Below are 26,150 nucleotides of genomic sequence, written 5' to 3' on the forward strand. Positions count from 1 at the left end.
TGTCCAAATGTAATCATAAAAACTTTTTGGTTAATCCCAAAACAGGAAGATGAGAGGATACCCACACGGTTATATCTATTACAGACCAGTGCAGACCGTTTGGAGGGCAACACATAATACAGATTTCAAAAGTGAACCGAAGACTGCCATAATTATCATTAATCTATCTGGATATGTATGAGCTCCATTGGCACTGTCCACCTACCTGCCTGATGCATGTCTGTTGGTCTGCTTATTAGTCTCTCTTGTCAGGTCAAGACACAGCTTGACACCATCTTGAGTATGAACTGTTGAACTTGTAGGAATATTCATAGAACGTCACAAATAAGGTAGGCTGGTGTTGCAGCACACAATTCTTTACTAAACAAAAAAAACATCTAAAAAAGTACTTACCTGAAACCAAATGCATTTCATTGAAGTGTTGACCTCTGTCTCTAATGGTTCACTCTCTTTTCCCGTGTGCCGAGGTGTAAGTTGGAATGTTGACTGTTAACATATTTACCGATGTGAGTTGTGCTAAAGTGCAAGTCCAGAATGCGTCGTCTTACCTGAACCTGTGTGTATGGGGTCTGTCTACCTACATGTGTATATGTGTCTCTGTCATTGTCTACTTGTGTATATACAGTATATGTGTGAGCCTGTCTACCTGTGTGTGTGTTGCTGGTGTGAGCAGTGTTGCAGTACCTGCCTGTGTGGAGCTGGCTGCCCGTAAGACAGAACGGACTGGACCGAGCTGGATCATCGCATAGTGGTTCCTCTGACCTGGTTCTGGAGCCCATCTCTCCCTGGTGGCACTGGGACCTAGATATGATATAAATATCATCCAATCACAAAGCCACAGACTGAATGAGGCTAACCGAGAGAGCGAGGAGGAAGGAGAACGTGAACATCAGGAGACATAAGGGGGAGAAAGAAGAGTGAAAGTAAGTGGGTGGGGTGGGTGAACTAATTGAAAGTGGTGGGTAAAAGGGAGCATTGTTATCCTAACACTCATCCCCCCTTCACTGCAGTACGGATGGATGAAGAAGGGAAGGATACATGCCTTTATTTATATTGAGCCAGAATGAGGACGAACTCATGAAAGAGATCACATGCCATGATCTTGTTCATCATCTTGTTCAGGACACCCTTTACTGGCCCCAGATGTTGCAAGTGTATAGTCAGGCGTAGACCAGTATTGATGAGTTTTCATCTTTGTAGATTAAACATTTAGCCTTATCATAGAGCTGTAATCACCCAGACAAAATACATCAGAAATTTACAAAAAACACAGAAAAAATGCAAAACAAAACAGAAAACACTTATATTGTGCCAACCCAAACACAATACTGTAGAGTGGGCATCTTTTTTTAGATATATTTGTGCAGGCCTATGTGTGTGTTTGTTTACAGTATATTTTGGTATATGTGTGTATTTACAGAAGTGTTCTTAGTTGTGGGCTGAGTTTGGCGGACAATCGTGACCCAGATGGTGATCTATTTAGTCCACCATATTTAGAGATTCACACTCCCATCAGGGGAATCACAGTTTGTACAGTTTATCGGCTGATCGTAAAATATCACACAGTATTTTACCACCCACTGGGTGATACATAAAGAAACAAAAAAGTTGTATTGCTTTATTGTTGTTACACGTGAACAGGTAATGAAGCAGAAATACAGTCAACTCACATTCTCTAGACTTGAGGTATTCATTGGTGAAAAGAACCAGATGTGTTTCTCTCATGCGGATGTAGGCTGTTTTACAACACTGCCACTTGCTGTCCACAGGTTAATACTGCAGACTTGTATTTTACTATTGATGGTCACGCAGACACACACACACGACTGCCCTACTTTACATGCCCTCATGTCATCATACAGACATTCACTCTAGCAGACATACCCATACACACGAGACGTTCGCTACGTTGATAGATATCTTGAGACTATAGAGAGGGCACATTAATAATGTTGATCTCTTGCTTCAGACAGCTGGTACTGACACACACACCGAGCTATTCTACCTGAACTTAAAGCAGAGGCTCTCCTGTATTACCCTTCAGCAACACAGTCATGCAGATTTTGAGCAAATGCAGCCCCCCCCCCCCCACACCAAACACACACACACACACACCTGACAGGACGGGATGCATGCAGATATTTCACCTGATAGAGTGGAACTAATACAGTGTTTCTGGGTAAAATGTGTGTTTACTTCCCAGACTCCTTCCTATCTTTCTCCTTCATCAACAGAAACATCCACCGCCTCAGGAGCTGACTGCAACTAGTAGTGGAAGAATATCTCTGTCCTTTTCTCACAACCCCATTTTCTTTTGTCCCATTATTCATTTACCCTTTCCTTTTACTTATACCCATCTTTCTGTCTCTTGATCTACTGTTCTCTCTCTCTCTCTCTCTCTGTCTCTCTCTCTCTCACACACACACGGACACGCACATCTGTCTTCAGCCAATAAAACTGGCTGGACCTCACACACTTCCTGGTTCTCTTCCCCCTCCTCCCACTGTTGCCTGACACTGTCGTTGTGTTGACAAGCCATCTTAGTGATGGCAGGTTTTCCTCTCCCTCCACTTTTGATTATTTCATCACATCATACATCACACAGGGCAGAATGACAATATTTATTTAATGTAATTAATTCTGACTTTATAATGTGCAGTATGGTAGGCCTACAACTGTTTACTTGCCGAATTGCTCTGGCCATGATTAGTAACTACCTTTCTTTAGTTAGGCTATTATCCCTTCCTCTGGTTTACACCACATTATTGGCTATTTTTTATTATTTTAATTAGCCTACATCTTCCTACTTCACCCTCTTGATGCTGTTGGCCAAGAGGAATGCCGAGGACCAATTTTTCACCTGAGCGGTCCTGTTTCTAAATACTGTTGAAAGCAATCTATCATATCGTTGCCTTTTTAATTACCTGAACATTTTACTCTTCAACGGCAAATGAACCAAAAGTCTAACGTAGGTTAGGCTTTACAGTTTGCGTTGAAATCTCAAACATTGACTTATCTCACAGATCACAAAGAGGCGGGGAGGGGACGCGAGCTCAGCTCATTACGACCACCGAGGACCGGAGAGCCTCCTGTACCACCCCGGTTTCACACTCATTCCCGAGGAAGATGGTCGCGGTACAAACGTCCCCCAACTCGTCCCCATCGGCTGAATGGATCTGCTGTCTGGATAAGAGGTGGGTATAGTATATTCCCGCCTTTCGGACATGTCCTCCTCGTGCTCGTCTCATTTTCGAATTCTTGCTTGATTCATTCAGTGGCGTCAGCGTGATATAGTAACCGGCGATTGCTGCGCGCGTGTGCGATTGGAACCGCTTTGTTAATGCATATCAGATGTCAGTGACATTTTCCAGCTTTCTTGTCGCCCTTTGAGACTTAATATGGTTTAGACACATGAGTAATGGTTATAACGGTAGAATATCTGTCAAATAATTCACGTTTCTATTTATTTGCGTTTTCTATTTCTACTCGGTCGGAAAGGCGTTGGTGGCTCGAGGTGCAGTGGGATTCCTTTTACCGCGCATTGACAGAATTAACCGCTGGCTACGAAATGAGAAGCATCTTTTACTTTTGATGTGTTATACACGCACACAGAATAACCTAACCATTGTAGTATAGCCTTCACCTATTTTGATTATTCAATTACAGACAATTATTGGGAATATGAAGGCGTGAAACAAGCTGTCTGCCCTTTTTGCAGGGTCTTATTGAGAGAATGCAGCGTGTGAGCAGTCTGCTGCCCACCCATTCACGGTAGACTGACTGGACAAGTTGAGTATAGGCCAGTAGCAGTGATTTGGCATATTTCTGTTGATCCATTGTTGGTCTGTTGCTACAGGATGTTTACTGGCTGTGGTAGACTACTGGACTTGAAACACGTTATCAATCATTTTTAAATGAAGTAGAGAAGCAACATTGCGTTGAATGGTATTTCTACAGAGACCAATTATAGGACTAATAAAAGGACCAATTAAAAGAGATTAAATAATATACTGTACAAGACACCCCTGGACTATGTAAGCACACAAACACGAATACACACACATACAGTATACACATTTTAATGAGACATCCTCAGGTAACCATGGGCAACCTGATCTCCCCCCTCTTCCCTCTGAAGAGAAGAGTAGAATTATAGATTTTGCGGATTGTATCTCAATAGTTAGATGGCTATTGATAAAGGTGTGAAAGCACAGAGCACATTACATAGCCTTTTACGGAGGGAATCAACTGTATATCTTTCATCATTCCTTCACAATCTCTTTGTCCTTTTCCTTTGTCTAATGGGGTTTGTTTCCTGAGAGCCAAACCCAGCCTGGGTTTAGCTAAGCTAAGGTCACACTGGGCATGCTCTTACTGTAGATTGTTCAATACTACTGTGCTCAACGTCTCCCATCCAATCAATACATCAGCAACAATGTCCTAGCCATCAGCTACTGACAGGTGATGTGTCATGTGATGTTCATGTGTGTGTGTCCAGAAGATAATTATTGACAGTGAGTGAAAATGATGAGATAAGAGCTCATCTGGGTAGAGTGTTGATATGGACAGTGCCCCAGTCACGGCTTAGTCCTGGGAATAGCACTTCAAGCCTTGATCGAAATATACAGGAGCAGCTCTTGCACATTTTTTATGAACTGCTGGTGTGGATTTGAAAGGAGTGATATTTTCAGATTCATCAATGAATACCTCATAGTGCCAGGGTGTGTCAAGATATTTAGGAATGTGAGGAACCTTCTGGAACTTGTGCTCTGCCCTGCTCTCTTAAGTGTGTGTATACATCCTAGGATGTACGTCAAGTTGATTTAACTGTAACAGAAGGTTAAACTCAGAGATTGCTTCTGACATGGAAAGAAGGGGCAAGAGGTAGTTAAAGAATAACCGGCGAGGGGGTGGAGAAGGCAACAGTAGATGGGTTTGACATAGGACCCAGGTGAAAGGCTGGGTTAGCAGCTCTCAGTCCATATCAGCCTCAGACCTCTGGCGATAACAGATTCCTCTTGGCATAAAAGGATACAGAGAGGAAGGGGGAGACAGCCCCACACATAAGAGGTTATGGTGGCTTTGCTGCCATCGTTTAACCTTAAACCATTAGCTAATAACCTGTGTGTTCTGTGTACTGTGTTTGTATGTGTGTATCTTATGCGGGAGTCTACCTGTCTAAATGATTAACCCCACTTGGATAGCAATCCTGTAGGGCAGTAGGCAGAGGGATGTGGAAGGATGTCTTCAAAAAGGAGTAGGTGGAGGAGAGGGAGATGAGTCAGCCAAGGGAGAGAGAGACAGAGAGAGATGAGCATGCCTTCAGGGTATCATTCTAGTTTGTTCTGGCCCTTTAGGCACGGCCTGTGTTCGGTTGTACTGCGAGAGGACACTCAACTGCTCTAGCCGCCCTGCGTGGTTCATAGTGTGCACGTGTGTTGGGGTGGGGTAAGAGGGCATGCGAAGGACGAGGGGATAAATGAAAGCAGGTGATAGAGAGAGGAGAGAAAGAGAAATGGTGATGTGAAGCAAAAGAAAGAGGTATTTCTGAAAGGGTCGTTCATCTTCATTTCGTCATGGAAAGCAGTGAAGGTCTAAAAGGACAGAGGGGAAAAGGATGGATGGGTGGATGGTGTTGAAAGCAGACACACAGACAAAGCAGTGAAAGCTGGGATAGAATAAAACATAAGTAGAGATAGAAAAAAGCCTTAGGTCTTTGCAGACATCCAGGGTGCATTAGCCATTCAGTACATACACACAGAGACACACACACACACACACAAACAAATAAACATACACACACCAGTGATTGGTTAGAGAGATAAGCACAATACCCAACACACAGACTGCTCTGTGAGTCCCTGAATGGTTTTGACTCCCTGGAGAATTATCATATCACAGGCCTGTGTGTATAAGCTATTAGATCACATATATGTGTGTGTGTGTATGTATGTCTGTGTGTTTGTGTCTGTGTGTTTAAGTGTCTTAGAAATAGCAGTACAAATGAGCTCTTACATCTACACTCTGCAGGGGGCCCTGAGCTGAGAAAAGTAATGCCTGAAGCTCTTTATCACAGAAACTGTGCAGGACGCACACACACACACACACACACACACACACACACACTGTTGACATGGTCTCTTCTCTGTACAGGCCAGCGGAGCGTTCAGGAGAGGATGTGGACATCATTCTGACCAGGCTGCGAGGGGTTAAAGCCTTCCAGAGGTTCCACCCTTCCCTCCTCCTGCAGATCTGCTCCTGTGCCTTCTACGAATACCTGGAGAAGGGCATCACACGTATGTCTGTATGCACACACTGACACACACACCGACACACACACAGACGCACACTTCTGCATGGACTGTCTATAAGTGCATACTTCACACACGAACGTGCACACACACACATATACCCAGTATATCCCATGTGTGTCATGCCTCCTCGCTATGGTGAGCTGTTGTGACTCCTCTGTGCAGTGTTTCGGCAAGGTGACATAGGCACCAGCTGGTATGCTGTTCTCTCTGGCTCGCTGGACGTCAAAGTGTCAGAGACTGCCAACCACCAGGTAAATCAGGTTCGATGAAGATTACACTCTCTCACTGGTGCCCTGTGCTCGTGTTAGGCTGATGAACCCAGAACAAATTGAAGCAACAAGCTTCAATCCATGATTATACTGGAACTCTACTCTACAGCCTTGTATGCTGTCAGTGTTCTGTTGTACAGCAGCATGTACAGCTCTTAATGCTAACATGGTTGTGCTACATTAGCTACGGTATCCGTGTTAAAATATGCACGCCAGCTAGATCCCAGCAAAGCTGCTGTGCCTCAGTAACAGCCCCTCTGAGGGTTATGCTTGTTACTGCAAATGTGAGGGGGTTCACAAGTGGATTAGAGCGAGCGCTTGTGTGTGTGTGTGTGCGCACTGTACATGTGTGCGTAGGTGACATACAGCGCACGCACAAGGAGGAAATATTGCGTGTGTGTATGCGTGCTTGCGTTTAACAGACAGTTTAGCGGAAAAGGCATACACAAGGTGGAGACTGTGTGTGTGTGTGTGTGTGTGTGTTTGTATTAGAGAGATACAAAGATCCAGAAATGTGTCATAAAGAGAGGAGGGGGAGACTGGAGAGCATAGAGGAGTGCGTCTGTAGAGATGCCGGGATAACAACAGAGGCAGTTAGACAGGCTGTCAGCAGGACAGCAACACTGGCCCACTTCTGGACGCTCTTTACATCACATCACAGCAGCATGAAAGCTCTTTCTTTCCAGAGATCTTAGTCCTTCGTTGGTTATTTTTGTCTTCAAAGCCTGTGTGTGTCCTTGTCTCTGAGTGGTCAAATTATTGCCCTCCCCAGAGCAAGTTCTTAACAAAACGCCACTCCAAAGCCCTTCACAAATGAATATATTACATGAATTAAGTAGTATTCTAATAAACCAGCTCTCGGAGTCTTTTCATGGTAATGATGATAATGTATGACATCTCATGTTCCTGCCGTTCTAAGAATTGTGGTTGTTTGTGCCAGTTTGAGCTGGCACACTCAAGCTAGCTTAGGTTGTTCCTGAGCAATGAAAGGGGGTTTTATACTTATTTTTAAAATGGGGGTTTTATATTGCAAATACATCACTGATTTACAAGTGAACTGAGTTAAATAGTTCTGTGTGTGGGTGTATCTGTGTGTGTGTGTGATAAGGATGCGGTCACTATCTGCACCCTGGGGATTGGGACAGCGTTCGGGGAGTCCATTCTTGACAACACTCCTCGCCATGCCACCATCGTCAGCAGAGAGACCAGCGAATTACTCCGCATCGAACAGAGAGAGTTCAAGAACCTCTGGGAGGTGAGAAAGACAGAGAGTGAATCCCAGTTTTTACGTTCTGCATCTTTTTCAAGACACAGTTGTAGTTACCTCTCTGGCCTTTAGAGGGCTGTCCACCCCAAGTTAAACCCCTCTGTCCAATATGCACCAGTAACAGCTTCATCCTGTTTGACTAGGCCGCCGGAAGGGCTGTGTGTATGTACGTATGTTTGGGTGTGTTTGTGTGTCAGTGTACTTGTGTGTGTGTGTGTATTCATGTAGAGCTTGAGGCTCTGTCTGCTCTACCCTCAGGTTCATGATGCACACTTAGAACCCAGTCAGTCATGAACCTAAAGTGGTGTGCGTGTGTGAGTAGGATGGGTATTATGAGTTGTGGAGAAAGTGGGATGAGTGGCGGAATGATGAATAGGTTCTCTGATTATGACCCCTCAGGAATGTTTTATTCATGTTTGCTATTGATGGTCCAACCTTTAATGGATACACAGAGCGTTGATGGTTGTGATGCCACTGAACCTCACATGTACCTGAAATGGCAGGGCTGATTAGACACTGATAGGTTTGTGTCATAAACACACCCTGCCCTTTATTGTCCCCTTTCTGAGCCCTCAGTGAATAGTGTAGGGACTAATGGGCTAGTTAAATGACTAGGCAGACTAGGCGTTAACAAAGACAGTAATGCACTGGCTGTGTGTGTCTAAGTGTGGTCTGGGTATGGTGCTAAGAAAGGAGAGAAAGGACGCAGCTCCACGTCTTTGTGTGTGTGTCATCTTATCAGTTGCTAAAAAGATGGAACTCAAAGCTCTGGTCTCCAATTATGATTTGTAAGGAAGATAATGAAATGCAGTAGTAACACCCTGTAAAGCTGTGAGAGGGCTCGACAGTTTGTGGTGAATGCAGTCTAACACTTCCAGTCTTCTTGGGTCCTGGTTTGTTCCCGCTCTTTCATCCTTGTTTACCTACGTCTGTATACTGCTCTGCCCTTCTCTGCCCCACTCAGGACGTTTTTTCTCTGTCTTCCTGTACCCTCCTCTCTCTCACTCCACCCCTCCTCTTTTGCCCCCCTCTTCCTCTCTCCCTCCCCTTTCCTCTCCAACCATCCCTCTCTTTCCTCAGTAGTGCAGCTCAGTCAGAGTGAAAGGCTCTGATCACCGTGGTAACCTGTGTGTGAGAGCGCTTGTGTTCTTGGCGAGCTCGTAGGGACAAGCCGGGAAGGGGAGCGCTGCTTCAGAGAGAACTTGACATTGTGCAAGTGTTTGTGTGTGGGAGTGTGTGTAAGGGGGGGTGAGGAGACCTGAGGTTAGGTTGTGAGGATGATGCTGGCTGGTGGCTGTTGTGTTCTGAGTAGTGAAGGAGCAGAGGGCAGATGCTAGGGGCTTCCCCCTCTGCAAGCGACCCTTCAGCTTCAGACAAGCAGCGCCGGCTGTGATTGGTGAGTCTCCGTCCTCCTCGGTCTATGGATTACCTGGACAATCGCCTGGATATCTCAGTGGACCCTGTGATACATTTAGGTTTGTACTGCTGGGTTTGGTCCGAGGCTGATTTGTTGTTTCTTTGCATGTGTAAGACAGTGGGAGGAGGAGCATTAGAAGGGGATGTTTGTGGAGGGTTTGGAAACAAAGCTTTTGAACAGTCGTCCTGTGTTTGTGTCTGTGTGTATGTACATCGGAGCAAGATGAAGGGAGAGAGAATCACAGGGAGATCAAGTGTGTGTGTGTGTGTGTGTCTGCTGGTTGACTCCCTGGGGCATGGGGCTGCCTGGTAATGACCTAAGAGCAGACGGATGGAGCATACAATTACATAATCTGGATGCAAACTGCTACTGAAAGCATCCTATTGGAAGATGCATCTGTATGTGTCGGTGTGTTTGTGTGTGTGTGTTTGTGTTTGTGTGTGTGTGTTTGTGTTTGTGTGTGTGGTCAACTTAGGGAAAAAGAATGGCAACATACTGTGGTAAAGAAGAAAGCACAGAGACATTGCTCTTGTCCTTCTACACTCATTGACCCTTATTCAAATGCAGCATCCTGTGTGTGTGTGTGTCTTATGTAATGTGAGATGTTCCATATGTAAATGATCCGGGGTGTACAAAGGGCTTTGTATCGAGAGGGGCTTGTTGTGGGCTTTCGTCTGAAACACTTTGTGTGTGTGTGTGTGTGTGTGTATGTGAGAGTCTGTGTGTGTGTGTGTGTGTATGTGAGAGTCTGTGTGTGTGTGTGTGTGTGTGTGTGTGTGTGTGTATGTGAGAGTCTGTGTGTGTGTGTGTGTGTGTGTGTGTAATGCATGGTCATTCAGAGAGAGGATGTAAAAGGCTACAGACCTGTTTTGAGCAGTGCACTCAGGCCCTGTCCAGAGCAGATTATTGGATGATGCTGTAGTAGTTGGTTTTAACAGTTATGCCAGTGTGGGATTGATAGCTGCAAGATCATGTTGTGTTGTGTTGTATTCCAGAAGTATCGTCAGTGTATGGCCGGCCTGCTGGCCCCTCCTTATGGAGCGATGGAGAGTGCATCCAACAATGATCGTGAGTAGACATTTACAGTATTACACCAACACACACACATACACTTTATACATTTGCCTGTTTGTTGACATATTATACAACAAACTCGCAGATTATGCAATTTTTCCCCTTTCATTTATTCTCTCTTCCTCCCCCTCTCCCTCTCTCTCTCCCTCCAGGGTTGACAGATAAGGACAGCATGAACTCTGACCCTCTCAGCATCATGTCCAAGACTCACAAGGTTGGTACTTTCTCCCAGAAGCCCCTGCTGGGACACATGTATGTGCCGTGAGCGGAACTGGGCTGATCCTAATAGAATGAGAATGATGGTTACACTCCCTTTTAATCTCTGCTCGTTGGGCGAATGAAGCGTGTGCACAAATATTGGGTTTGTGTGTGTAGGCAGTTAGAGGCTACTATAGTGGTGATGACTCATAAAGATAGTAGCAGCAAGAACACACATGGACACACACCCACACACCTATGTATACACACACACACACCCACACACACACACAGACTACCTCTGTAGAAATGCTAATGGAACTTAATACATGCACATACAAGAAAAGCACCATCTGCCCCAATTATCCGGGCCTCCTTTGTAGAACCGAGCATCCGCAGCTGTGTGTGTGTGTGTGTGTGTGTGGTGAGTGTGATAGAGACCTGCAGGTGTGTGAATGTGTCTCTACCTCTTCCCATTCATTTCTCCACCATCACTGTTGGCAGCGGTGCGGTTTCCATGACAACCGTGAATTACAGGACCGGTAGCGATGCTAGTAACAGCAAGTGATGGTGTGTGCTGTGACAGTGCAGCCGGCTCAGGTGTGGAGATGCAAAGGACCATTCCTGAACACACGGCTCCACGGCCTGTGTCCGAGGGTTCTGCAACGCCAGGGTTCTACCTTGTGTTTCTGTGCGTTCTCCAGGTTCCGTCAGAGAAGCTGCAGAGAGGGGGCAAGGTTCTTCGTAACGCCATCCTCTCCAGAGCACCTCACATGATACGAGACAGGAAATACCACCTAAAGACATACAGGTTAGTGTGTGTGTGTGTGTGTGTGTGTGTGCAAGCGCTTGTGCATGGACGTGTGTACAGCATGTGGTTATATGCTTACAGTCCTATACTGTGAAACATGTGTGTGTGTGTGTGTGTTCCAGGCAGTGCTGTGTGGGTACAGAGCTGGTGGACTGGCTGGTACAGCAGAGTGCGTGTGTACACACCCGCTCCCATGCAGTGGGCATGTGGCAGGCACTGCTGGAGGAGGGAGGACTCACCCATGGTAATACCCACTCTCACACTCAGAAGCACCTATTACACTGACGTGATGAGTGATGTATGAATGGGAAACTCTGACACTGTGTGTGTGTGTGTACGCGTCCTCCAGTGGACCAGGAGCTGGGGTTCCAGGACAAGTACCTGTTCTACCGTTTCCTTGACGACGAGGACGAGGACACACCATTGCCTAGCGAGGAGGAGAAGAGGGAGAGCGAGGAGGAGCTGCCTGAGACGATCCTCTTCCTGGCCCAGATCGGCCCTGACGCCCTGCTCCGCATGATCCTCAGGAAACCGTCAGTAGCACACACACTCACACACACTTCTACCAAGCCGATGTTTCCCCCATCTGCAACTCAGGGGAATGGGGGTTTTATTCCCTGTGTGTGTGTGTGTGTGTGTGTGTGTGTGTGTGTGTGCCTCAGGCCTGGTCAGAGGACTTCAGATGACCTGGAGATCATCTATGATGAGTTGCTCCACATCAAGGCCCTGTCCCACCTCTCCAACACAGTGAGTTCTGTGGCTACTCCTTGCTGTCTCTCTCCCTCTCTCTGTCTCTCTCTGTCTCTCTCTCTCTCTGTCTCTCTCTCTCTCTCTCTCTCTCTCTCTCTCTCTCTCTCTCTCTCTCTCTCTCTCTCTCTCTCTCTCTCTCTCTCTCTCTCTCTCTCTCTCTCTCTCTCTCTCTCTCTCTCTCTCTCTCTCTCTCTCTCTCTCTCTCTCTCTCTCTCTCTCTCTCTCTCTCTCTCTCTCTCTCTCTCTCTCTCTCTCTCTCTCTCTCTCTCTCTCTCTCTCTCTCTCTCTCTCTCTCTCTCTCTCTCTCTCTCTCTCTCTCTCTCTCTCTCTCTCTCTCTCTCTCTCTCTCTCTCTCTCTCTCTGTCTGTGTTGATGCTAATACTGTCTGGTGGATCTGCAGGTGAAGAGGGAGTTGGCCAGCGTTTTGATCTTCGAATCCCACGCCAAAGCAGGCACCGTGTGTAAGTCTGGCTGGACTGGAGACATGTTGTGTGTGTGTGTGTGTACGTATGTGTGTACGTGTGTGTGTGACTCTCTCTCTTCTCTCTTTCAGTATTTAACCAAGGAGAGGAGGGCACATCATGGTACATCATCCAGAAAGGTTCAGTCAATGTGGTCATCTACGGCAAGGTACCCTACCTGTGTGTTTGTGTGCGTTTGTCTGGTATGGAAATGTCAGTCACATGTCTAAGCCTTCAGTCTGCTAGCTGTAGCTGTGTTCCAGCAGGGCATCCTGCTGCAGACTGGTTCACCCCTGAAGACCCTGGTGCTTTCACACAGCCTTAGCTCATCACACACTGTCATCACTGGCACAAACATGCTCCAGGGACACGCACACACACAGATGATTCATCGCAATCCTTATCCACGTGAACGCTGTCTGACTCTGAGTTAAGGTTATGACTGGGTGACAGGCTGTGATTTATTAAGAGAGTGCATATGTGTGGCGTGCGTGTGCATGTTGGCGTGTGTCCTAGGGAGTTGTGTGTACGCTCCACGAGGGCGATGACTTTGGGAAGCTGGCGCTGGTGACAGACTCTCCTCGGGCCGCCTCCATCGTGCTCAGAGAGGACAACTGTCACTTCCTCCGAGTGGACAAGGAGGACTTCAACAGGATACTCAGGGTAGAGCGCCACTGCACAAGTGTTTGTTTCCCCCCTACTGGCGAGAGGCAGCACTGCAGCAGACATGTATTTTGTTGTGACGTTTGTGTAGAAAGCTAAATCTGTGTGTTTGTGAATGTGTGTGTGTGCAGGATGTGGAGGCCAATACTGTGCGTCTGAAAGAACATGAGCAGCCTGTGCTGGTACTGGAGAAGAGCCCTCGAGCTTCGACCCTGGGGAACATCAAGTATGGATTCCTGTGTGTGTGTGTGTGTGTGCTTGATGAGCTAAGCTTACCAAACCTAAGCCCAACCGCTTATTATCCGCATCCCAGTGTAATGTGTGTATCAACCCATGTCCCACCTGTCCTCTTCAGGTACACTGTGATATCAGGAACTCCAGAGAAGATTCTAGAACATTTTCTGGAGACCATGAGGATGGACACACACCACAGTGAACCAGGTAGAGAGTCACCAGGAGAGATGGAGCTATAAATCCTGTTGTAGGATTCTCTTTATTTCTGTTTCTTCCTTGTCTCTGATAGACACATGGAAAGAAGAGTGGGACTATGTTTTACCTTACCTCTCTTTTCTCTGACTCCCTCTTTTTCTATCTTGTCTGTATATGTCCATCTCTCTCTCTCTCTCTCTCTCTCTCTCTCTCTCTCTCTCTCTTTCTCTCTCTCAGACCCTGCGGTGGATGACTTTGTCCTCATGCACTGTATTTTCATGCCAAGCAGCCAGCTGTGTGCACTCCTCATGGCACAATATCCTTACAGTCTCTCTCTCTCTCTCTCTCTCTCTCTCTCTCTCTCTCTCTCTCTCTCTCTCTCTCTCTCTCTCTCTCTCTCTCTCTCTCTCTCTCTCTCTCTCTCTCTCTCTCTCTTTCTCTCGCTCTCTTCCTTTTTTCAATAATTTCAAGGTCTGTTTTCCTTCAATGCTTACTGTGTGTGCATCAGCCACAGTATTTGTCCAACACCTACCACGTTGTGGTACAGAGAGACAGTGTTCAGGTTGTATCTTTAACTCTGTGTGTACCTACCACGCTGTGGCGCCCCCTGGCTCTGAGCAGGAGCGGTTGGAGTACGCCGTCACCACCAAGAGACGCATCCTCACGCTGGCTCTCCGCTGGGCCGCAGCACACTCATACCTCCTGCAGGAGGACCAGGCTGCTCTCACCTTCCTGGAGGTAGCGTAGCAACTCTCTCTCTCTCTCTCTCTCTCTCTCTCTCTCTCTCTCTCACACACACACACACTCACACACACTCACGCACACCGCCATGGACACAAATACACACAGGTATGCGTGTGAGTCATGTTCGTTTCCCCTCTCTGTAGGAGTTATACGGAAGTGCGTCGAACGACTCACGGGTTCTCAGAGCTCTGAATAACTTTGTTCCCGACCTGGAGAAGGTCATTAAACTACAGTAAGTATCCTACCCCTGACCTCTAACCTTTCACTTCCGTCACCTGAGCCTGGATCTGATGACAGGCACTTGTTATTTTATCCTTGTGATGCAGCTCAGAGGAGGCCAAGACCGCACAGAAGAAGGTATGGACAGATGGTTCTCCATGTTGAGTCTGCCGTTTGATGGATGCTTGTGTGTGTGCCTGTATGTGTGTGCTTGTGCTCAAGCTGACGCCTCATGTTGTCTGCCTGTCCCAGCAGAAGATGCTTCTCAGACAGTTCAGTAATGGAGACGAAAGATTAGCCAAGAAACAACCTATCAGAAACCAAGATGACAGTAAGTGTGTGTGTGTGTGTGTGTGTGGGGTAAAAAAGAAAATACTCTCAAAGCGTCAGTAGATAGATCATCTGCTGACATTTAAAAGAGTTTCCTGGATTTCAAGTTCATGTCTCCGTGTGTGCTGTGAAGTCCTGCTGAAGGTCTACTGCAGTGACCACACCTACACCACCATCCGGGTTGCCGTGGCAGCCACAGGGAGGGAGGTGACTAGCGCTGTGGCCGACAAACTGGGTACCAGCGACGAGCTGCTATTGGTGCATCTCAGCTCTGCCGGTGGTGAGCAACCAATCCCATTCACATGCTGACATTCAGTGCCGTAAACATCCTTGTGTATGCCAGCTTCTAACAGAGGAGTGTGTGTGTTTCTGCATGTTTGTGTGTGCTTCATCACAGAAAAGCAGATGCTCAAGCCCAATGATGTATCAGCGTTCTCTACCCTGGGCATCAACGGGCGTCTGTTCGCCTGCCCCAGGGACCAGCTCAATGCTCTGGTGAGATAACAGCAGGTCTGGTTCCACTTGGCTCCATAGCTGTGGAGGGGGTTGGACGGATCGGTTCATGTGTGTGTGTGTGTGCTCCAGACTCCACTACCTGACCAGGAGGGTCCTTCGGCAGGCTCCATGTCCAGTTTTGAGCTGATGAGCTCCAAGGACCTGGCCTACCAGATGACTCTGTATGACTGGGAGCTCTTCAGCTGTGTACACGAGGTACCGACCACACACACAGCGCCTGGTGGACCTTCTCCATCCACAACAACAACAGCAACAACAACAACAACATGACAACAGATGAATCAGATGAGGATCCTCAATCATGATCTCTATGTGTCTTGCCCCCCCCCCCCCCCTCACCCCCCCCCCCCCCCCAGCACGAGCTGCTCTACCACACGTTTGGACGGCAGAGCTTCAGGAGGACCACGGCCAACCTGGACCTGTTTCTGCGCAGGTTCAACCAGGTGCAGCTGTGGGTGGTCACTGAGGTGTGTCTGTGTGGCCAGCTGAGCAAGCGGGTCCAACTGCTCAAGAAGTTCATCAAGATTGCTGCCCAGTAAGTCCTTCAGGATCCTGGACTGAACCATTCTACAATGGTGGAAACTTTCCTTGACTGGATGTTGTTGCCTAACTTGTTTATTTGTTGTTGTCTGTAGCTGTCGGGAGTTTAAGAACCTGAACTCTTTCTTTGCCATCATTATGGGCATGAGCAACCCTGCGGTTAGTCGTTTGAGTCAGACCTGGGAGGTGAGCAAAACCACATCAATACCACTACTAAACCACTACCAGGTCATACAGAATGACTAGTGTACCATGCATTACTATTTCTGTTTACTCTCCTTTCTCTCTCTTATTGGTAGAAACTCCCCAGCAAGTTTAAGAAGTTCTATGCTGAGTTTGAGAGTATGATGGTAAGTCATTTTTATTTCTTGGTGATGCTTGAGGATGATTGTGATTATTACTTTTTAATCGCCTGTATGTTGTGTGTATGTGTGTGTGTGTGTTGTGTGTGTGTGTGTGATTCCAGGACCCATCCAGAAACCACAGAGCCTACCGTCTGACTGTGACCAAACTGGAGCCGCCAATCATCCCCTTCATGCCCCTCCTCCTCAAAGGTGAGTCAGGACATAGAGATGGAACACACTAGAGGGGGACAATAGGGTTCCCATGGTTACCTCGACAGTCGTGTTGACAATAGGACTGAACATCCTCCATTCTGTTCTCTACAGACATGACTTTCACTCACGAGGGCAACAAGACATTCATAGACAACATGGTGAACTTTGAGAAGATGGTGAGTCTAATCCATTGATCTGATTTATTATCTGCTCTGCCTCATGTGATACCATTTAAGACTAAGTGCTGATGTCCTCTGTGTCTTTTGTCTTATCAGCGCATCATAGCTAACACGATCAGGGCAGTGAGACATTGCAGAAGCCAGCCGTTCAGTAAGTCACTTCTCATCAACTGGCAGCATCTGTTGTTTATCATCAGCCTGTCAGGTCCTCGATCGTCAACGAGCGCTCCCTCTCACTTCCCTCCCTTTGTCTCTCTCCCACCTTCCTTCCATCCTTCTCTCTCTCTCCCCCCTCTCTCTCTCTCTACCAGACCCTGATGTGTGTCAGCCCAACAAGACCCACGCCGAGGTGCGTGGCTACGTCAGGAAGCTGTGTGTGATTGACAACCAGAGGACGCTGACGCAGCTCTCCTATAGGCTGGAGCCCCGCAGGACCTGAGCCCACCGCTTCTGCCTTCTCTGTGACATCACTCTCTGTGACATCACTCTCTGTGACATCACTCAGAGTCCTCCGCATCCCACTCGGGACACAGCAACTGTACCGTAGCCACTCCCATTCAACGATCATGGGCTGTCAATCAAGGACTCATACCATGCTGACTGGTTCTCTTCTCCTCATCCCTCCCCCCCCCCCCCCCACATGACATAACCAATGGCTTCAACCAACTATTCAACAAACTGCGGATAGAACTAATATACAGATTGAACATAATCCAGTATCTAGCATGCATTACAACGAGTAATATACTGTGTACAATTATCTCTCCATTCAGTAATCATAGGATTATGTAGAAACAGTACTGGTTCCCACAGCACAGCTTACCTCATCGGTACACACTTTGACGGTACCTTTACAGAACCGATGTGATTAAAGTAGATCAGTCTCTGTTGCTCTGTGTTGAATATACAGATACATGTAGATAGAAGAGTAGAGAGAGTATGTAGTGATTGAAATCTACTTTTACCTGTATGTCTGATTTTAAAATGGCAAATCGATATGATTTTAGCTTGTTTTGAGTAATTATCAGTGTCCCTTCCTATTCATACTATACAAGCAGAAAGTACACATCTGGTGTTCTGAATATACTAGTCCTATACAGTATTTTATAGAGGCAGACAGCTCTAACAGTGTTTCAGATGTCTTTGTTCACGTACTTGTTCATTCTTTCATCAAAGCACAAATTCTAGTGTCAGATGAAGCTACTCCTTAGAGACTGATCTGTGATCAGCACTGTATTTCTCTACCTAATGGCCAAGGTTTGACTTTGAATACATGAGCTTGTTCTAGTCCTGCCCTATCTCTCAGTTGTGTCAGGTTGCGTTCTGTGTGAGTAGGCATGTGGCAACAGCCTGGCTAAGCTTCAGGTTTCTGATTGGACCACAGGAGCTCATGATGTCATTGTGTGGAGGCGCTCTGTTCCGTGAGTGTGTATGTGTATAGTCTGCCTGTGTGCCCTGTAAATAAAAACCACCAATATAACAAGCACGAGTCATGTGACATCAATTTCAACACACATTTTCTATGAGTCAATGTGGAGTTGTGGAATTATGTGGAAGAAGTCAAATAAGTGGAATCATTTTAAATACATTGAGCTTCTTGTTTATCAAGCTTCTTGTTCATAACCGGTTTCTTTAGTAGTTTATCTCCTGTAAGTGAGACGTGTTCCAGCCATTCAACCCCTAAGCCAGGTGATGTCATCCTGCCTGCCTGTGGCTAATGATGTCGCAGGGTCATTCCTGTGTGGTTGGGTCACTGTGACTGTGCTGGGTGGATGTGCTGCTGGAGGGGTTTTAGACGCAGAGTGAGAGACCAGGGTCAGGAACTAGAGTAGCTGGGTGTTACGAGAATCCTGACACAGTAGACTGTGATGGTGTGTGTTATTGGTAAAGCACGGTGTTCGGTGCTTTTTATAGAATCTGTCCTCCCAGCCCAGGCAGGAGGCATGCCCTGGATGCCAGCGACCATATTTGAACAGAGAGTCTGGCACTGGACGACCCAATGCACTCACTAACGAGGGCAGACCATAAATCACAAACAACACACACTATTGACACTCACACACTGTCTCCCTCTCCCTAAATCTTAGTCCTATGTGTGTGTGAAGGAGGAAATCTGTGTGTGTGTTTGCACGTGTGTGAGGTGCAGTTACAGGGTCTCACCACAGTAAGGCAGTGTGGTGCCTTGTCTGAGTCTAGGAGGGAGCCATAACTCGCTGACTCTGACCAAGAGCAAACTTCTCTCTCTTCTTTCTCTCTCGTGTTATCCGAAGTTTGTCCTCTCTCAGCTACGATTCCCCGGTGGTTCTCGTAAATCTCTCCCTCTCCGCTCGGTTCTCTGTGTGTGTGTGTTCTGAGCGTCGGCAGCGGTGGTGGTGTGTGTTTGTCAGTATGCCATGTCGTCCCTTGGAGCGTCGTTCGTGCAGATACAGCATGAGGACCTGCGCTTCCATGAGAACTGTGGCGGAGGAAGCTTCGGCAGTGTTTACAGAGCCCACTGGATATCTCAGGACAAGGAAGTGGCTGTGAAAAAACTACTGCAGATCGAGACAGAGGTAAGAAAGAAACAGACACAGTACACACACACAAAGGCACATACACAAACCACAACCACTAACCCTAACCACACAGACTAATACAATTGAACTGAGGGCTCCTAGGCATTCCCAATACAGCCATATTGAGTCCATTCACGTGTTGTATCTGTGACAGTGTGTGTATTTCGTACTGACATACTGGTGTGCCAGAGCACAGTGCCATAATGGCTTCTCCCATGCCTATGATAGTTTCAGGGGTGAATGGTTATACACAGCTACCTCCCTCTCTCTCTCCCGTCCTCACCCCCGCCCCACTCTGTTGTCTTCCAAATGGAAGTGTGGTGTTTATCTTGAACATACCTCCCCATTCCTCTTCTCTCCCTCGCCCTCCTTCCCCCTTGTATTGTTTATTAAGTGTTCGTTGATGACTGCTCCCCTGGTCCTCTTTTTGTGTGGGTTTAGTTGAGTTAGTGTGCACGAGACAGTACTTAACTGTGTGTACAATATGTATGTGTGTGTGTGTGTGTGTGTGTGTGTTTATGTGCGCTTGTGCGAGTGTGTGTGTGGGAGGGTTGGGAGTGCAGGACAGCTCTGGTTCTGTGACTGTAGGAGTCTCGCAGCAGAGACCCAGGGATCTCCACAGAGGGGCTCCTGCCACAGAATGAAGCCCAGACTCAGTGGGTGTTGGACAGGGTGACAGGCCCAGCGTTGGGGGGGGGGGGGGGGGGCTGCTGGTGTCCGGCAGGCTTGAGGGAGCAGCCAATGGGTTAAGTTGGTAGCTTCCTTCTGGGGGGTGATGATCACCAGAGGTCTGTTGCCATGGCCTGTTTACACTGGTAGAGAAGGTGAAAGCCACGGCCACTGCCAACAACAGCCAGCACAAGCCAACACACCTGCCATTACTCACACACACTCTATATTTGAAAATGTGCCTCTTCTAATTCAAAACCCTTGAAAGGGCAGTCATGTACAAGGAGGAGACGAGGAACTCCTTGAAAACGAGGATACAAAAAAAAACGGAATCCCCCCTCAAAATAGAGCAACTCTTTCAAACAAAAGAGGGCTTGTATCAGTCTATAACAGTGTACTGATAATGTATGATCATACATTCTTCCATGACTCAGTGAAGTGGATACATGCTACATTGGCAGGCAGTAATGAGTTGTTGTTGCTTCACATGCATTATGACCTGTAGCCTCTGTCAGGTCAGATGATTGATGGCGTAGTTACCATGTTGGTGTGGTGTCTCTGGCCAGCCAGAGTCAGAGCCCAGTGTGAAGGCTTGAGACTGTACACAGATGCTGCCACAAACACTGGTTACTAGAGCAGACCTGCCAAGAGCAATCAGTGAGCATGTGCTTTGGTCAAGGCTTAACAAAGACTCCACGGCCCTCGCACACAGAGTCAGTGGTGTCTGTATTCCCGTGAGTTGTAAATTGTTGTGCACGGTACTATATCTCGAGCTCATCGCTCTCTCTCAATCTCTCTTTTTTTCTTTCCCTTTCTTTGGTCCTCTCTCTCTCCCTCTCTTTCTCCCTCTCTCTGTCTTCAGGCTGAGATTCTGAGTGTCCTCAGCCATAAGAACATCATTCAGTTCTATGGAGCTGTTCTGGAAGCCCCAAACTACGGCATTGTCACAGGTCAGACTGCTGTCCAAATAACAAGTGTGTTTTCCTGTCTGTGAGTGCACGTGTGTGAGTTTACTGGCAGAACATTTGAAATTCAAGCCATGCTGTTTTGATGTGTCTTTTTGTGGTCATGTGGTTCAAATAAAACTCTGACAACCTCCAATAACCTGGCTTCCTGTAACACCATCTGACCTATTCTATCCTCCACAGGGTTATTTTCCATGGTCTTAAAACAAGTCTATGTCTGAACACCAGACTTATATGTTACAGCAGACTGTGTAGACCTACTAGATGTGCATGTATAAGTGTGAGCACATGTGTGTGCACGTGTGTGTGCCACCGTGTGTTTCTGAGGTGTTAATCTGGGTCTGACGTTTCTCAACTCCCTGTGATAAATGAGTCCAGGGAGTAATTGACAGGTCTGGACAGTGTGCCTGCATGTGTGTGTGAATGTCTGTCTACATGTGTCTGCTCTACAGTGTGCTGGTGAACTAGTGGCCCAAGGTCAACAGGGTACATGTGTGTGTGTGTCTGTGTTGGGTTCTCCAGAGTATGCCAGTGGGGGTTCCCTGTATGAGTACCTATCCAGTGAGCAGAGTGAGGAGATGGACATGGAGCAGATCATGACCTGGGCCATGCACATTGCCAAAGGTACATACTGCTGTAACAACGCATGCCAAACACATACACACTTCTTTCTTTCCAGATCATTCCAGGATGTTTGGAGGAAAAGAGGCTGCTGTTTGATCAGGTGTTTGTTATTGCCCTCCAACAGGAATGCATTACCTCCATGCAGAAGCTCCTGTCAAAGTCATTCACAGAGACCTCAAGTCACGCAACGGTAATGCGCTGATGGGATACACACTCTCATCCACACTCACCTAATGGCTGAACTGTCAATCCTTGATGAATGTGTCAACTGACTCCATGCACCTGTATCTCTTTGACAGTGGTGGTGACAGCAGACAAAGTGCTAAAGGTATGCTGCCTCGTGCACACATGTGTGTGTGTCTGTGTGTGTGTGTGTGTTTACCTGACAGAGGGCTGAGTTGTCGTGCTGAACGCTCTGTGTGTGTTGGATTCTAGATCTGTGACTTTGGAGCGTCTAAGTTCCTGTCCCACACCACTCACATGACCGTGGTGGGCACCTTCCCTTGGATGGCCCCTGAGGTCATCCAGAGTCTCCCTGTCTCCGAGACCTGTGACACCTACTCCTATGGCGTGGTGAGGCTGTGTGTTGTGTGTGTGTGTGTGTGTATTTGTGTTCGAATGTACAGACGGTGCTGTATGTCAGAGGTCTTTGAGAGATTTTATTTTCAAGAAGCCCTATAAGACATTATTGTGTGAGTGTGGTTAGTGGATGGCTGAGTGTGTGACGGTGTGTATCTCTGAACTTCTTCCTGCATTCGGACCTGTCCTGTCAGGTGCTGTGGGAGATGCTGACTCGAGAGGTCCCATTCAAAGGTTTTGAAGGACTGCAGGTAGCATGGCTGGTGGTGGAGAAACAAGAGGTACACACACCCAACACACACACACACACACAACAACAATGTGATGCTCTCATGGTTTCCACTGTGAGGTGGGGAGGGGTATTTTTAGGGTTGATGTCAGCCCACTGCTCTTGTAAGGCCGGGATACACTACTGTGGAGCTGAGCCAGGAGATTTTTTACTGTGTGTGTGTGTGTGTGAGAGTGTGGGGATAAAAAGAACCAGAGCAATATTGGGGGTGGAGGGGTTGCACTATGTATTGGTATGCTTTCCAGTAATTGACTTATCCAATGGAACCTCCTTCCCTTCCCATAACACACACACACACAGCAGTCTCTCCTTCCCTCACACAGGCACACACAACAGCCTTTCTCCCTCGGGATGACATACAAACACACCACACTCTCTTTCTTCTCTTTCTCTCAGGGCAGCAACAAACTACACTCTCTCCTGAACTAACATACAGATCAGAGAACATGAGTCCTGGGTACTGTGGGAAGGATGTTGGCTCCAGTCCAATTGCTTTCCCTAAATAACCCACAGTCTCTTTCACTCTATCCCCCTCTCCTACTACCCCCTCAATATCTCTATCCCCCTCTCCTACTGCCCCTTCTCCCACTCTACACCTCTCCTTCTATCCCTCTTATCCCTTTATCCCCCTCTCCCTTTACCTCCTTTATCCCTCCAACCATCTCTCCTTCTATCCCCTCTACTCCTCTATTCCCCTATCCTTTTACCTCCCTCTACCCTCTCTCGCTTTATCTTTCCCCACTCTCTCTGTCTGAGATATTTAAAGTGGTAATCCCAAGAGAAAACTCCAGATGCCATGCCCAGAGCCCCTCATTTTAAGGAGACCCTTGATATGAATATTCCGTTTCTGGGCTCTAACTTTAAATGGGAACATAGAAGTCATCTGAGCTTCTTTCCATTCTTGCACAAGGTTTTGCTCAGTTGTCTTGTCTGTCTTTTGTGTGTGTGTGTTTGTGTTCCAGAGACTGACCATTCCCAGCAGCTGTCCAGCCAGCTTTGCAGACCTCATGAAGAAATGCTGGCAGGCTGAGCCTAAGGTAAGAGGGCACAGGTCAGGAGTCAAGGATGACACTTCTACCACACACACACACACACAACGATGGTGTCCTTACTCGTGAGTCACAATAGGAGGTTTGAGACGCCAGAGGATTTTATTAGTATATAAATGTTTGCGTTGATTATGGCATCAAATGATCCTCAAGTAAACATTGTGTTATTTGAATCCGTATGTGTGTGTGTGTTTTAGGAGCGCCCGATGTTTAAGCAGGTCCTGGGGACCCTGGAGACCATGTCTAATGACAGCCGCCTGCCAGACCAGTGTAACTCCTTCCTACATAACAAGGAAAAGTGGAGGTATACACACACTCGCATTCCTGTTCTAAAGGAGATGTGTGTGTCTCTGAGGTTTACACTGTAGAGGCTGTAAGTGTGTGTGTCTGTGTGTGTCCAGGCGTTTCCTGGAAGGCTGTGAGTGTATGTAGCAAGCTCTGCACTCTCTCGTGACTGTCTCATAGATACAGGCAGCTCAGACTTTGCGTACTGTACCGATTATGGCTTTCTCTCTCTCTTTTTCTTTCTAAGTCCCTCACTAACTCACTCACCCTAAACACACATGCACACATACAAACACACACACATTTCTCAAACTCTCTCAGGAGTGAAGCTAAATGTGTGACCCTGTACTCTGCTTTGGTCTATAATAAGCCCCCTGGAAAGTCTCCATGTAAGATTCCTCCACTACCCTGCCTGTTTCCACAGAGAGAGAGAGACAGAAAGAGAGAGAGAGTAAGAGAGAGAGAGAGAGTCAGAGAGAGTGTGGTAGGGAGAGAATGTGGGGGAGAAAGAGAGAGGGAGGATAACAATGAGGCGAGGAAGAGGTAGCACAAGAGGTTTCTGAGGGGGCCAGCTAGAAGTCAAGTGTAGGAAACAAAAGGGGTGGCATGAGAGTGGGCAGAAATCTGGAGAATATATGTGAAGTATGAAAAGCTGAACAGCAGACAAGGAGAGAGGGACAAGGGGAAGGTAGAAGAAGAGGGGGAGGGATAAGAGGGAGAGAGGGTGGGGGAGGGGCGAGAGATTCTGTGCGAGTTTGACAAGAGTATGCAATAATGCAGCATAATAATAAGAAGAAGTATGCAGTAAGGCAATCAATTATGAAGGAAGTTTGTAGCATGGGTGGTGTACAGACCTGGATGGGGGGAGGAGAAGGGAGAGAGAGTGTGGGGGAAGAGGAGATAGAACTGGGGCAAGGGGGTTAAGGGGCGGAGTGAAGGGGGGGGGGATTTGGGTTGGAGGGAGAGGGGAAAGACGGAGAGAGATGGTTCTGAGTCAGATGTCAGTCTATATTTAGATGCTGGGAGAGTTGATGTTGTTTATGTGTGTGGGGCTCTGTCTATGGCATCTACGTATTAGCAGCCTTACAGTGACACCTAGAGGAAAACATTGAAACATTGGGAGAGAAAGGCAGGAGCTGGGCAGCAGCTACATCTAGATATGAAGTCAGTAAAGGGTGCGTGTCTTGACAGGTGTGTGTGTGTGTGTGTGCGTGTCTTGGCAGGTGTGAGATTGAGTCGACCCTGGAGAGGCTGCGTAAGCTGGAGAGAGACCTGAGCTCCAAGGAGAAGGAGTTGGAGGAGAGAGAGCAGAGACTACGTCTGTGGGAGGAGAGACTCATGGAGCGGTCCAATGTCACTCCTGTGAGTGGAAAAGCTCAGTAGTGGTGTTCTGACAGGATGCAAAACTCAGTGAATGGTTCTTCAACATCTCCATCATATTAATAGGTCGTCCTGTGTTTTATATTGACGAGGTATTTGTCTCTCCCTACACTTTCTCCTCTTTGTCTCTTTCCTCATCCTCTACCTCTCTCCCCCATCTCTCCCTCTCTCCCTCAATCCTCTCCCTTCACCTTTTGTCTGGTCAGTTCTTCTCCCCCATACCGGTGTTGCCTCGGGGCCTGGGGTCCGAGTCGTTCTTCAGGTCCCAGTCCCAGGAGTCCAACTGTGCCACGGCAGGCCTCAGCTGCCTCATCAGGACCCTGAGCAACGGAGACAGGGAGAGGACCCTCGACGGAGGGACCGAGAGGGGCACGGGGAGCCTGGAGGGGGGCCGGCTGCAGGCCATGCTCAGGGGGTTCCAGGGCGTGCTGGGGGAGGTGGAGGGCGAGGGGGGGCTGCAGGAGAAGGTATGGGTGGAGAGGGAGCGAGAGGAGGAGGGCGGCAGCATGGAGGGGGGGAGGGTTCAGGTGGTGCTGAGGGGCTTCCCTGGAGGACTGGTCGAGAGGGAGGAGAGGGGATGGGGGGAGAGAGAGAGGGGCGGAGGGCTAGAGAGGAGTGGGAGGCTGACCACGATGCTTCGGGGCTTTCAGGGCGGGTTTGGAGGAGAGCCAGAGAAGGAAAAGGAGGGAGGATGGGGGGAAGTGGAGATAGTGGAGCAGAGGCAGGAGGAGAGAGGGGTGGAGGGAGGGAGGCTCCAGACCATGCTGAAGGGCTTTACGGGGGGGATGGGACGGCTGGAAGACATGATGTCTCTGGACATGGAGGATATGGGGGAAATGGAGGGGCTTAAAGACATGGACATCAACATGAATCTGGGGGAGCTGGTAGGAGTCAGAGGTCAGGGGGTCAGAGGTCAGCGCAGCGACCTGGGGGTGAGCCAGAAGATCAGGGGGGAGATAGGGGTCATAGGTCACTCGGGGGTACAGGTGAGCATGCGGTCCTCATCCAATCAGAACT

General features: G+C 47.8%; 2 protein-coding genes across 2 annotated transcripts in view; both read left to right on the forward strand.

Annotated features, from left to right (window-relative positions):
• The first annotated feature begins 3,116 nt into the window (after positions 1-3,116).
• LOC146271683 (rap guanine nucleotide exchange factor 4-like) lies at positions 3,117-18,206 on the forward strand. The gene is made up of 30 exons (XM_084706560.1): positions 3,117-3,194; positions 6,154-6,296; positions 6,477-6,565; positions 7,692-7,838; positions 10,263-10,335; positions 10,494-10,555; positions 11,244-11,350; positions 11,473-11,594; positions 11,700-11,883; positions 12,013-12,097; positions 12,501-12,561; positions 12,654-12,730; positions 13,078-13,224; positions 13,356-13,450; positions 13,580-13,665; positions 13,891-13,969; positions 14,241-14,391; positions 14,541-14,629; positions 14,724-14,754; positions 14,872-14,947; positions 15,080-15,226; positions 15,344-15,441; positions 15,532-15,657; positions 15,819-15,997; positions 16,098-16,188; positions 16,302-16,352; positions 16,469-16,556; positions 16,671-16,735; positions 16,835-16,889; positions 17,050-18,206. The coding sequence occupies exons 1-30, from the start codon at positions 3,127-3,129 to the stop codon at positions 17,175-17,177; spliced, it is 3,000 nt and encodes a 999-aa protein (XP_084562686.1). The 5' UTR covers positions 3,117-3,126; the 3' UTR covers positions 17,178-18,206.
• A 720-nt stretch (positions 18,207-18,926) lies between these two features.
• Positions 18,927-26,150, forward strand: part of LOC146271684 (mitogen-activated protein kinase kinase kinase 20-like) — a 7,789-nt gene continuing 565 nt past the window's right edge. Inside the window, exons 1-11 of the mRNA XM_084706558.1 lie at positions 18,927-19,290; positions 20,825-20,912; positions 21,450-21,551; positions 21,676-21,741; positions 21,851-21,879; positions 21,987-22,124; positions 22,325-22,411; positions 23,382-23,456; positions 23,666-23,772; positions 24,977-25,115; positions 25,340-26,150. The exon at positions 25,340-26,150 is cut by the window's right edge and continues 565 nt beyond it. Coding sequence (XP_084562684.1) covers positions 19,132-19,290; positions 20,825-20,912; positions 21,450-21,551; positions 21,676-21,741; positions 21,851-21,879; positions 21,987-22,124; positions 22,325-22,411; positions 23,382-23,456; positions 23,666-23,772; positions 24,977-25,115; positions 25,340-26,150 — 1,801 coding nt within the window. The 5' untranslated portion in view covers positions 18,927-19,131. The remainder of the gene's footprint in view (positions 19,291-20,824; positions 20,913-21,449; positions 21,552-21,675; positions 21,742-21,850; positions 21,880-21,986; positions 22,125-22,324; positions 22,412-23,381; positions 23,457-23,665; positions 23,773-24,976; positions 25,116-25,339) is intronic.

This window comes from Hypomesus nipponensis, chromosome 10 (assembly GCF_054491055.1).
Source record: "Hypomesus nipponensis isolate SF chromosome 10, ASM5449105v1, whole genome shotgun sequence".
NCBI lineage: Eukaryota > Metazoa > Chordata > Actinopteri > Osmeriformes > Osmeridae > Hypomesus > Hypomesus nipponensis.

Coding starts and splice junctions, on each gene's coding strand:
- LOC146271683 (XM_084706560.1), top strand. CDS start 3,127: ATGGTCGCGGTACAAACGTCCCCCAACTCGTCCCCATCGGCTGAATGG. Junction 7,839..10,262: donor AGTTCAAGAACCTCTGGGAG/GTGAGAAAGACA, acceptor GTTGTATTCCAG/AAGTATCGTCAGTGTATGGC. Junction 14,392..14,540: donor CTGCTCTCACCTTCCTGGAG/GTAGCGTAGCAA, acceptor CCCTCTCTGTAG/GAGTTATACGGAAGTGCGTC.